This window comes from Aquarana catesbeiana, linkage group LG11, assembly GCF_042186555.1.
Source record: "Aquarana catesbeiana isolate 2022-GZ linkage group LG11, ASM4218655v1, whole genome shotgun sequence".
NCBI classification, from domain to species: Eukaryota; Metazoa; Chordata; class Amphibia; order Anura; family Ranidae; genus Aquarana; species Aquarana catesbeiana.
In genome coordinates, this window is record NC_133334.1 from 54,823,448 (window position 1) to 54,836,525 (window position 13,078).

The 13,078-nt window shown below is 41.6% G+C and overlaps 1 protein-coding gene across 4 annotated transcripts in view; it reads right to left on the reverse strand.

Annotated features, from left to right (window-relative positions):
• The window catches only part of AGBL2 (AGBL carboxypeptidase 2), a 95,050-nt gene that overhangs the window by 72,243 nt on the left and 9,729 nt on the right, over positions 1-13,078 (reverse strand). For 3 of the 4 annotated variants that reach the window (XM_073604427.1, XM_073604425.1, XM_073604429.1), the window contains exon 3: positions 206-269. In XM_073604427.1, the coding sequence (XP_073460528.1) occupies positions 206-269 (64 nt within the window). Of the gene's footprint in view, positions 1-205; positions 270-9,294; positions 9,418-13,078 lie in introns of those variants that run through there. The other variant, XM_073604428.1, reaches the window with a different exon arrangement.

Sequence of the window (13,078 nt, forward strand, 5' to 3'; positions counted from 1 at the left end):
TTGTCCCCAAAACAGGAAGTGAATATAGCCTTGCCAAAAGGCACAGAGATTCTAACCACTTCCCTACTCTTTTTACCACTACAAAAATATTTTGGCTTTTGATCTGCTTTTTATTTAAAACACTTTTCTTAGTTGGACTGTGTTTTTATATAGCAAAGATGAGTTATTGTATGTTTCCGACAGTGACTTTATGATGTGCACCTACCTTTAAAATAGCCATAATATTTCAGGTGATGCTGCATGAAGCTGTCATATGGATCAGTCAGAAGCTGCAGAAAAATAATGGTTGCAATGATAAAATACATACATAGTATATGTGAATAGCAAAGCTCTAATATAAAAGTGCTCAAAAATAGTGCAAAATTGGATATAATGGGCTCAACAACGAGATCATTTTAGCGCTATGCACTATGATGGCAGTACATTACATGCAATATGAACTATAAAAAAAACTGAACTCTAGGTATGATTTTATTGCATAGTTACATGGCCCAGCCTGGAGCAATTCAGGCATGCAAATCTCTTGCCTGAGTAATCGCTGTGGAAGCTGAAAACCCTGTAGTAGTTAACACTACTACAGTAATAGCTGCGATCTTCCAGGCCCTGTGCTAAGTGGCTTCTCTTCAGCACAGTAGCCATAAGGAGGTCGCTCACTCAGCATTGCCACCGTTCACAGAAAGCCTTTTTTATTGAATAAAAGGTGTTCTCTGACTGGACAAGGGGGAGAAGCAGGATGGTGACATCACAATGAACAAATCCCAAGGCATTCTGTGAATGGCAGCAGTTCCAGGCAAGCGACCCCCTGTAATCAATGTACATGGGGGAAGCCGCTCAGCTGTTTTGATCAAAACAACACAAAATACAGTATATTTTTATGCTCAACAAATGCATGTGCCTAAATCTGATCTGTTATTTGTGTCCTTTAAAAGATGAATTCCAAGAATGGATATTTTTACATAGGTACAATTGCCCAGCTTGGACCAATGTATATCCATGACCGCAATGCGTATATATTATATATATATATATATATATATATACACTGTATTTATTGGTGTATAACACTCACTTTTTCACCATGAAAATCGGGTGCAAATAGCGCGTGCGTGTTATACGCCAATACTTCAATTTTAGCTGCCTCAGAGGGGACAGGGAGCGGGGTGGATGAGATTACATTCAGTGAGAATCTCCTGTTTACTTGGCGGCCTCTGTAATAGAAACTACTGTCTCCTGGGCCGCCATTGGACCACTGTTCTGTTCGATCAGGCTGCACTGATGGCAATGGTGAGGCTGCTGCACTGATGGCAATGGTGGGGCTGCTGCACTGATGGCAATGGTGAGGCTGTTGCACTAATGGCAATGGTGAGGCTGCTGCACTAATGGCAATGGTGAGGCTGCTGCACTGATGGCAATGGTGAGGCTGCTGCATTGATGTGGACTGATGAGGCTGCATTGATGGCACTTGTGAGGCTGCAGATGGGCATTGATTAGGCTGCATTGATGGCAATGGTCAGGCTGCAGATGGGCACTGACCCTTATTTTGTTTCAAAGTTCCTTATTTAAAATGTAGGTTTTTTTCCTGAAACTTCCCTCTTAAAATGAATGTGCGTGTTATACGCCGATAAATACGGTATATTATATATATATATATATATATATATATATATATATATATATATATATATATATATATATATATATATATATATACACACACACACACTTGCGGCTTGCACGTGGTTTACTGGGGTTATGGCTAAAGATATCAGCCATAACCCCAGTAATTATTTTCTCAGCCGGCAATAGGCTTTCTCATTAAAGTGATCCGAGCAGCTAATTAGCCGCTGGATTGCTTCCAGAAGCAGTGGGAGGGGTCATCCTCCCTTACCCCCACCTCTTTTTTTTACCGGTGCGCCCGTGAAATGATCTGACAGTTTTCACAGCTGGCCATAGAGGTTACCAGAGATCAGATCATCTCTGATCGCCTCTATGATCTTGAAAGACCGAAGCAACGTCATGGTCTAGGGCGGAAGTAAACCATTTTTTTAAAGCAAAAGATCACATTTTTTTTTTTTTTTTATCTTTTGCTTTTAAAAAGGTAGAGGAGAGATTTGGGGTCTCCTTGACCCCAGATTTCTCCATAAAGAAGACCTGTCATCCTTATTTCTATTACAAGGAATGTTTACATTCCTCGTAAAAGGAATAAAAGTGATCACAAAACAAAAATTACAGGGACAGTGTAAAAATAAAGCACCTCATCGCTCCGTGCTTATGTGCAACAGTGAACGCATACGCAAGTCGTGTGCACATAAGTGAACAACGTTTGCACAACACATGTGAGGTATCGTCGCAAAAGTTAGAGAAAGAGCAATAATTCTAGCGGTAGAGCTCCTCTGTAACTCTAAACAGGTAACCTGTAAAAATCTTTACAGTGTTTCCTATGGAGCTTTTTAACTTTAGTAGTTTGTCGTCATTCTACGAGCGTGCACAATTTTAATGCGTGAAATGTTAGGTACCCATTTACTTGGCGTAACATCATCTTTTATTGATACAAAAAAACTGGCTTATATATTGTGTTTTTTGCATTAAAATTCATTAAAGTGCATTTGCTCCACAAAGATTGCATATGAAAAGCCGCTGCACAAATACTGTGCGACATAAAAAATGTATGGTCGCCACTCTGTAGGGTCTCTGCTAAATATATATATATATATATATATATATATATATATATATATATATATATATATATACACACACACACCGTATTTATTGGCGTATAACACGCACTTTTTCCCCCTTAAATCGTGTATGCGTGTTATACGCCAATATAGGCTGCCACCGAGGGGAAGGAGGGGACGAGCACCGCCAGAATAGACAGAGCCGGATTTCCTATGTACTCAGCTCTGCTCGCAGTCAGGTTCAGTCCCGCGCCCTGGACGGCTCCTAGCATTGACGTCCTGTCATTGGACCGGCTTTATGTCCATCATAGGATCCGGACCAAGGGACAGGACTGGGCGGGACGCCGAGCCGAGTACACAGGAGATCCGGCTCTGTCTATTTCGGCAAGGCTGCAGATGGACACTGATCAGGCTGTAGTGAGGAGGAATGCTGCAGATGGGCACTGATTAGGCTGCAGTGAGGAGCAAGGCTGCAGATGGGCACTGATTAGGCTGCAATGAGGAGCAAGGCTGCAGATGGGCACAGATCAGGCTTTACTGAAGCTGCAGATGGGCACTAATCAGGCTGCATTGAGACTGCAGATGGGCACTAATCAGGCTGCATTGATGCTCACTGACCGTTATTTTGCTTCAAAGTGGTTTATTTAAAAAAAAGTATTTAAAAAAATTTTTTTTTCCCCTGAAACTAAATTGGGGCGTTTGTTATATGCAACATTATATATATATATATATATATATATATATATATATATATATATATATATATATATAATATGTCAGATTGGGCCTCGCTGTAAACCCGCGGTGCAACAGCAAAGGCACAATATGACAAATACGATGTCCATCCGCTGCTTGCATAGCATTCAATTGTGCCCGAGAAATGGTATCTCCCGTCGAAAAAAGGCTCCTACGATGTGTGCATGGCGCTATGGAACGTCACTCTAGCTGATCGGCAACTCAGCTGGAGTGCCCTTTAGTTTTGCACATGTGCGGGCACTTTTCGACGGCGGACACATATCGACAGAACACCGGCAAGTGAATATATCATACCTGTAGAATCCCTCTTAAGTGGAAATCACTGTAGTAAACACAAATGCTCCAGTGATTTCCACTAACTTCCAGGTCCCGCGCTGAGTGGCTTCCCTGCTGCATTCTGAACACAGGAGGTCTGCCACTCAGCACGGGCGCCATTCAGCGATGGCTTTTCATTTTCTCAATAATTTCATGAGAGATGATGTCACTGTCTCGCCTCTCCACCTCGTCCAATTGTTTCCTGCACTGCTTTTGCAATTTACTGCAGGTGTCAATTCAAAACTACACCCCAAAAGCAGTTTGCAAACACAGTGCGGTTGTCTGAACCAGATCGCATGGGTACAAACAACCATATGATCTGGTTCTAGTGCAGGCTAAAAAAAAATTTTTTTTAAATGTACCTGCACCTGATGTGGTACAATTTGAGCTTTCAGCCTCGGTTCATACTAGTGCGATGCGGGAAACGCTGCGAACCCTATGCGTTTCCCGCACTGCACTGCAAATGCACTGCTTTTGTGATCTACTGCGGGTGTCAATTCAAAGTTAACGACACCCCAAAAGCAGGTCTCAAATGCAGTGCGTTTCCCTGAAGCAGATCGCATGTGTATAAAACAACCATGCAATCTGGTTCTAGTGCAACTAAAAAGAAAAAAAAAGGTGCCTGCACCTTTTTGGTGTGGATGCAGTGCAATTTGAGCCATCAAAAATGGACGCCGGGAGAAGAGGGACCCCCGAAGTCGGAAGAAGACCACCAAAGCCGGAAAAGAAGACCCCCGGAGCTGTCTAATAAATTACTTCAAAAACCTGTGTAGTGTGTTTTATTATTGACACTTTTTCCCTAGGTGAATGGGTAGAGGTACCATGTACCCCATACTCATTCACATAGGGTGGGGGGCCGGGATCTGGGGGCCCTCTTATTATGGATTTTGGGGGGGACCCCACGCCGATTTTTCGGCGTAGGGGGGGTTCCCCTTAAGATCCATACCAGACCTAAGGGCCTGGGATGCCCCGCACTCGCCGCAATAGGAAAATTTGTTTTTCCTATTGCAGCGAGCGCGAAATGCAGTACTCTGCCCTTGCGTCGTATCTGGTCCGTCGGACCAGCATACAGACACATGCAGACGAACGGGCTTTCCGTCAGGAATTGAGTCCGGCGGACTAAGATTTAAAGCATGCTTTAAATCTAGGTACGGCGGACTTTTGGGGAAAAAAAGTCAGCCGGAGCCTACACACGGTCAGATTGTGCGGCGGACTCTGGTCCGCCGGACCAAGTATGCTGGAAAGTCCGACCGTGTGTACGCGGCACTAGAGGCACTAAAGGTCTTCACAAAGGAAAAATATGCCAAGAAGAAAAAAACAAAGGCCGGCCAATCAGGCACTCCTGAGTACCTTGAAAAACAAACTAGTATTAAAACCAAACCAGCCTGTACACAGAAAAAGATTTCTACTAGGCGTTCAAGTCGTGACGCTTCAAAATTTGAACCAGCTCATCCAGGACAAAAATGAGAAATATAAGTCCAGAACCCTACAGAAAAGGGAACAATTAAGTGACCAGCCATTCCGCAGAGACCTAAAACCCATGTAATCAGCAGATTGTGTGAAGATGTCTTGTGAGGAGAGAAGCGCAAAGTATGAATTGCTGCAGAAGTTGTGTACAGAAAAGAGGGATCGGGCTCCGAAGTGTTCCAGGATACCGCTGACTGAATCCAAAACTCTAAGCATGGAAAGGAAAGGCACAACTTCAGAAAATCCAGATATTCCAAGATGGCAAACGTGTTCAAAGGAGAATTGAGGCATTGGATGCAGCCAGGCTGGAGTGTTTAAAAAAGTACGCGGAACTGCAGCAATATATCAATAGTATCGCAAAATGAAAATCAATGAAAAACTATAGACTAGCATAAGGGGGGGCTGTGACATAAAGGGGAGATCTGTGATATAAAGGGGGGATCTGTGATGTAAGGGGGGATCTGTGATGTAAGGGGGGATCTGTGATGTAAGGGGGGATCTGTGATATAAAGGGGGATCTGTGAAGTAAAGGAAGGATCTGTGAAGTAAAGGGGGGTTCTGTGATGTAAAGGGGGGTTCTGTGATGTAAAGGGGGGATCTGTGATGTAAAGGGGGGGATCTGTGATGTAAAGGGGGGGATCTGTGATGTAAAGGGGGATCTGTGATGTAAAGGGGGATCTGTGATGTAAAGGAAGGATCTGTGATGTAAAGAGGGGATCTGTGAAGTAAAGGAAGGATCTGTGAAGTAAAGGGGGATCTGTGATGTAAAGGGGGGATCTGTGATGTAAAGGAAGGATCTGTGATGTAAATGAAGGATCTGTGACGTAAAGGAAGGATCTGTGACGTAAAGGAAGGATCTGTGATGTAAATGAAGGATCTGTGACGTAAAGGGTGGATCTGTGAAGTAAAGGGGGATCTGTGATGTAAAGGGGGCTCTGTGACGTAAAGGGGGATCTGTGATGTAAAGGAAGGATCTGTGCAGTAAAGGGGGATTTGTGATGTAAAGGGGGATCTTTGAAGTAAAGGGGGGACTGTAAAGTAAATAGGGGGAACTGTGACGTAGGGGGGAATCTGCTACTGGAACCAGCCCATTGTATGGCTCTCTCTGCAGTAGCTGAAAGCCAATGGGGGGGGGGGGGAGCAACCAGCTTTTAGCTGCTGCAGAGAGATCTATACAGGGTATTGTTTCCAGTAATTGCCCCCCTACTGCACCAATCACTCTCCCTGCCAGGTTGTGAGGAGGTGATATGTCGCCTTTTCACCACCTTATTTAGCTCTATAATTGCACGTGGTCGTGGTGTGGTTCTGGCAAGACTCCATAAAACTGCATTAGTCACATTTAGCAGGCTGCATCACCACTCAAAGCGACACGTTGTTTAAGTTTTGCCGCACCCGCAAAGTACAGCATCATGGCCATGGCATGTGTATAGCCATGAGCAGCTGTATCTTTAGTGGTTGTACGGTCGTCAGGAGGAAGTAAAACTATGGCTCAACTGCCTAGTTGTGGTTGGGTGGATTAAAAAAAACGCAAATCGCTGCAAAATCCCAGCAAAATCGCACTACACCCTTTTCTTCAGCTTCTCCAATGAAGTCTATTGAACCAAAAAAGCAAAAAAAAGCACTGTTTTGCATTTTAAAAAGTCCCTGATCCTTTTCAAAGATGCAGTGGCTGAAAAAAAGCATAGATGTGAACGTGTCCCATAGGAAACCATGATAAATGGACTGTTCTGCAAAAAGCACCAAAAAACACATTGGTGTGATCCACGCCTTAAAGCGGAGCTCCACCCTAAAATGGAAGCTCCACTTGTTCGCACCACCCCCCCCCCCCCCCCCCCCACTGCCACTTGGCACTTTGGGAGGAGGGGATATCAGTCAAAACCAGGTACCCGCTCGAACTTCTGGGTAAGATCGCTGGACAACGATTGTGGCGATCTATGGAATTTCCGACCCCTCCTCCTTCCCCTTGCTGTCTCCTGAGACACACACAGGTCCCAGAAGACAGCAGGACCATTCAGAAAGTGCAGTATGACTCATGCATGCGCAGTAGGAAACAGGCTGTGAAGCCGCAAGCATCACTTCCTGCTTCCCTTAGTAAGGATGCCGGCTCATGCACCCGAAGCCGATGGAAGAATCGGCTAGGGGTGCCGACATCACGGAATACCTGGACAGGTAAGCGTCCTTATATTAAAAGTCAGCAGCTACAGTATTTGTATCTGCTGACTTTTCCTTTTTTTTATTACAGGCTGGAACTCCTCTTTAAGGAACACAAAGTTTTATATTTGATGTATGAAGGAAAAAAACAAAAATCTGAAGAAAGCAGGGAGGAAGGGGTTAATTAAAAGTAACTATGGTTACCTTAGGGCCAATCAGGGGATGACTTATTTTATTCAATAAAAACACAAGTTATGTATTTTTTTATTAAAAAATAAATGTATTTGTGAAAAATAAATAAATACGATCTCCATGAGGCCGATTAACAAAACCTGGCACCGGACTTCCTTTAGCCCCTCCCCCAGTTCAGGTGTAATCTCACGGAAAAAGAACTCTGGTTGCTATTGTAACCATGCTGTGTTTACTCCCAGAGTGCTAAATAATCCTGTGACTATGAATACCACCCACTGTGATCAGCCCATCTAGCCCTATGTAATACTAAGGGATGTCATACACACTACAATCTGATTGTAGAATCACATTTACATTTACCAAATCAATGTAATATATAGAGGAACCTACACAATCCAAGTTCAATCCAATCGCACAGTCATTTATATTACATCATTGTTAGTGGATCAAAATGAGATTGTACAATCAGATTGTACCGTGTGCAGCCAGCACAAGGCTGGCCATACATTATACACTTTTCTTGTACAATTATTTTTTAGATTTACCAAAACCGGATAATATGAGGTCAAACCTAAACTCTTTCAATTTGTATGCAATCAGGCAGGTCCTTCCACTACCTAGTTAAACAGAAATCTAAAGGAAATTGAATAAAAAAAACTTGTTCAATTTATGGCCAGCTTAAGGATACAATACTAAATTATGACCTTTTATTTATTATATATTATTCCATCCATTGTTACAATGCATCACACTGAATATTTATAATTCAACTTTATTGAAGTGTCATAAAATGACACATAATTCACATCTATGCACTGCAGCACATAGGTGAGGTGTGTTGTGCTGCATAAAAATACACAAATGCAGCATTTTTATGTGGTATTAAAGGTTCAGTTAAAAAAAAAAGTGTTAGGTATCTATTTATTCGATGCAACCTCATCTTTTATATTTTAACCAAAAATGTTATATTATATGGTGTGATTGTGCACTAAAATTTATTTGATTATATTATTTCCGGAAAATGTGCGTTTAAAAAACAATTGTGCAAATATCACATGAAACAAAAATTTTACGTGGAAAAAAAGAATTTGGATTTTTACATGTATGCGACAAAGAAAAATAAATTGCTCTGGAGCTGAATTGCTTAAAGGTTCATAAAAAAAAAAAAAAAAAAAAGTCATTGCTCACAGGCCCTGCCCCTTTTGGTCATGTGACTTACCACTATGATGTCACAGTGGCTAGGCTATAAATAGCAGTGAGGGAAGGCACGGTTCAAAGTGGTAGTTGTTTCACTGAAGTAAACATCGTTTTACCTTGAGCTCGTTATAAAAGCATTTTCTTGCATCGTTTTTCACGTGTTTAATTGAGCGTTTTCTCTCACATTCGTGTTTATATTTACGTTATTGTCAACCAACAACTTTGGTTAAAATGAAATACTACAATAAGAAAAAATATGAAAAAAGATACGTGGTGCCAGAGCAGAAGACATCCTGAACTTTATCAAGGAACATTTTCCATCTGTTCGAAAATCCCCTGCTAAGCAAGGGTATGTGTCGGTCCCCACTGTGCAGGACCGTCCCGAAGTTCTGGATGCGGAGTACATAAAAGAAGAGTGCTTCAAAAGATGGAAGGAGAAATGGAGGGAAGTTCTATCATCAGCACTTCTTACTCCAAAAGGACAACCATTCAAATCTTTAGGAGGTCCAACACTTTCACTTAGGGGTGTACTCACTTTTGTTGCCAGCGGTTTAGACATCAATGGCTGTGTGTTGAGTTATTTTGAGGGGACAGCAAATTTACACTGTAATACAAGCTGTACGCTCACTACTTTACATTGTAGCAAAGTGTCATTTCTTCAGTGTTGTCACATGAAAAGATAGAATAAAATATTTATAAAAATGTGAGGGGCGTACTCACTTTTGTGACATACTATATATATATGAATAGATATATAGGAACAGTGATGGCTGCTGTCAGCCTGTCATTGCTTTGTACAGACCAAGGAGTCACTAATGATTCTTGCCTCCGGAATCTGGTGTGTGCAGATAATCGACCGTGTAAAGGAGGACTTGGAGACAAATTGTTGTTTTGGTAAAACATAGCTAATAAAAAACAATTTTGCTTAATTGTTATAAAAGCCCCTTTATAATTTAATGGTTAAATATAAAATATATATTCTATATCAGCTCTGCTCTAGCCATTATTTTTTTAAAACTGTCAACATTTTAAATTTTAAATCACTTCTGCAGGAAATGGGCCATACTGTGCAACCTAATAACAATATTAGTTCAGCGCTATAACAATAAATCTGGAAAATGTTCATAAAAGTTCCCAAAAAGAGTGCCCACTCACGATTCCTATATTCATACAGGTGACAACGTGCAGAGCTTCCACCACCGGTATCTCTAGCAGCTCACCTCACAACATGGACCCCTGATTGAAGAGGTGGGTCAAATGCGCCTTCCCATAAAAGGTCAATATACTTGAAATCCACATCAGTAGGTTGTATCACCACCAGCGGCTGTATAAGGCATATGTCAGATGATCCCAGTCTCCTTAAAGCGGGGTTCCACCCAAATTTTGAACAATATCTGTATGTATTCTCTTCCTTGCCTAGATGCTGACATGCCGTTTAAAAAAATTTAAATCGCCGTAATTACCTTTTATTTTTCTATTCTTCTTTGCACTTCCTGGTTCTCCTCCCGTGGGAGTAGGCGTGTGTTTCTAGCCTCTCCCAGACTCCTGGGAGCTAGTCTCAGGCTTCCCAGGATGCCACTGAGCATGTGCGGGAATGAGCGGTGAATGCTGGGAGCACAGCATTCACCACATCCAGGAAACAAATGCTTGTGGGCTTCAAATGCCCACAATGAAGATGGAAACCGCCTGCAGTGAATAATATAAGTTATTCTTTCCGACGAAATCTGACACAGGCGGACATATTACACACAATATGTGAGTATGTAATGCTGAGAAGAAAAGTTTGTGAATGAACTCAAAAAAAAAAAAAAAACGATAGATAGGTGGACCCCCGCTTTAATGTAATATGCCAAAACTCTGTATGTTTATATGTCGCTCTTCCAACAGGTCATCCTATACTCATATAGAACCCCACAGATAATTACACATCAAGGTCAATGAATTTGAACAATATGGGATAAAATCTTGCACTAGTCTAGTTGACATCACTTTTCTAGCTCCAATCCAATGCGTTCCCTCTCAAAAAGCATTGACTGGGATGAAGGCAAAGTGACGTCAACTAGATTAGTGCAAGATTATATTCTGTATTGCTCGACATTCATTGACCTTGATGTTTGATTATGTGTGGGGTTCTATATGAGTATAGGATGACCTGTTGGAAGAGCGACATATAACCATACAGAGTTTTGGCATATTACATTAAGGAGACTGGGGTCATATAACCATGCCTTATACAGCCGCTGGTGGTGATACAACCTACTGATGTGGATTTCAAGTATATTGACCTTTTATGGGAAGGCACATTTGACCCACCTCTTCAATCAGGGGTCCATGTTGTGAGGTGAGCTGCTAGCGATACCAGTGGTGGAAGCTCTGAACATTGTCACCTGTATGAATAAGGAATCATGAGTGGACACTCTTTTTGGGAACTTTTATGAACATTTTCCAGATTTATTGTTATAGCGCTGCACTAATTATGTTATTATTATTTTAGCAGGGATTTGGTTTGTTGACCCTGACTGTACAGCTGCTTATTAGTTCATCATATATTTTTGCGCTGATTGATATGCTTTTATAAAATACTATGTAACCTGAAGACGGATGATTGCAGAGAAGGAGTCATGCAAGTTGTTTATACACAGGGAAGATTAGCTACACAGGGAGATATAGGGGTGGTGGATGGTAAAGCTGGCCATAAACTGTTCTTTTTTGTGTCCAGTCAGTGGAATAAATAAATAAATAAATATTAAAAAAAAAAAAAAAAAAAAAGGATTCCTCCATTCACACAATCAAGGTGGATGGAGGAATCCCCTCCTTCCCCACAGGGACATTGTGTTCTGACAGTGGCATTGACACTGATCAGCAGCTGCATCTGATTGGCTTCAGACACTGATCAATGGGAAAATTTTCCAACCTGTCCCTTCAACAGAAGGATCAAAAAGAATCGTTTTCTGTCGAGTGGGGATGACTACACACTGATTGAAATTCGGCCAGTCCTTGCTGAACCAGGTGAATTTTGATCAGAGAATGGCCCTCTTAGGTTTGGAGCAGTGACGTTAGAACGAAAGCTCCGGGGCCTGGATCATATCTGGCCGAGGCGTGTCAGGCTTTGCCACTCTAACATGACTCTTATCTCCTTTTCCACACTTCTCATTACACCCCACAATAGCTTCCTAGTATGCTCTGCTGATAATCTAAGAGGAACATAACAGGACAGGAGTGTGAATGACCAAAAAGAAGAAGAGAGCAAGGGTAGGAATTTGTGACAAAGGTAAAAATGTGCTTTACTGGCAGTGTCCCCAATTTGCCCACCACTGTCATTGTTATTCCAGCATAGTGCAAGAAATTGACACGCCATGTTACCCCTTGACCATCTGGCCAAACACATGTAATTTCAACCTCACCGGTAAGAATTAAGCCAGCTAGCCAGCCCAAGCTTAGTGTATAAAGCTCTTTATTTTACCAGGCCTGGCAATAGAAAAATATGGTGGTGGTGGGACATTGGTTCATGCAAAATCACCTGTGCTCATTATCACTTATTACTCTCTTTGGAAGCCCTACATGAACTAATTACTGGAGACAATTTTCAAACAGGGCCATGCATTGTCACCCTAGCTGTGGAATATACAGCCACTGTATGCACACTAGGTTATAGTAACTACTATTTCCCACCTTGGAAACAAAAAATAAACAAGTTGGAACAGACAAAGATCTATACAAGAGACAATTACGGACCTTTGTGTGGACTGAAGAATACAGAATCAGCTCCTAGTTTACTTAGCTTTATTACTGTGTGTCCTAGTAAGCTGCAAGTCATTGTATCTCTGGCCCTGTTTGCATTGGGTGTGCACCTACTTTATCAGAAATTGCATCATATTCATTATACATGGCTTTGATAGCAAGGGTTATCTTGAAAATGCCTTGTTATTGGAAGCCAAATACCTGGAGCAAAGGACCCAAAAAAATACAGCAAACAAATCTGTTTACTCATGTCATGCCTAATACTATTGTTTTCATGGTCAATACCAGAAAAAGGGATATACTGCTATGGAAATGTAATGCTGGAAAAAAAAAAATAAGCATATGCAAATTACTTGTCATAGTCTTAAATATGACTGTTTTTTGGAATAGTGTTGTGTATTTTGGCTTACATAGTCTTCTGAACTATGGATTTTATTCTGTACTTAAATGGGGATTGGGCCAGTGTGGGATGGGGCCGGTTTGGGATATTTTTGGGCCTGATATTCACCTTTTATTTAAAGTACATGAAACAGGTTTGTGTATATAAAAGAAAAGCAAAAAGGCAAAACAATAAAGGA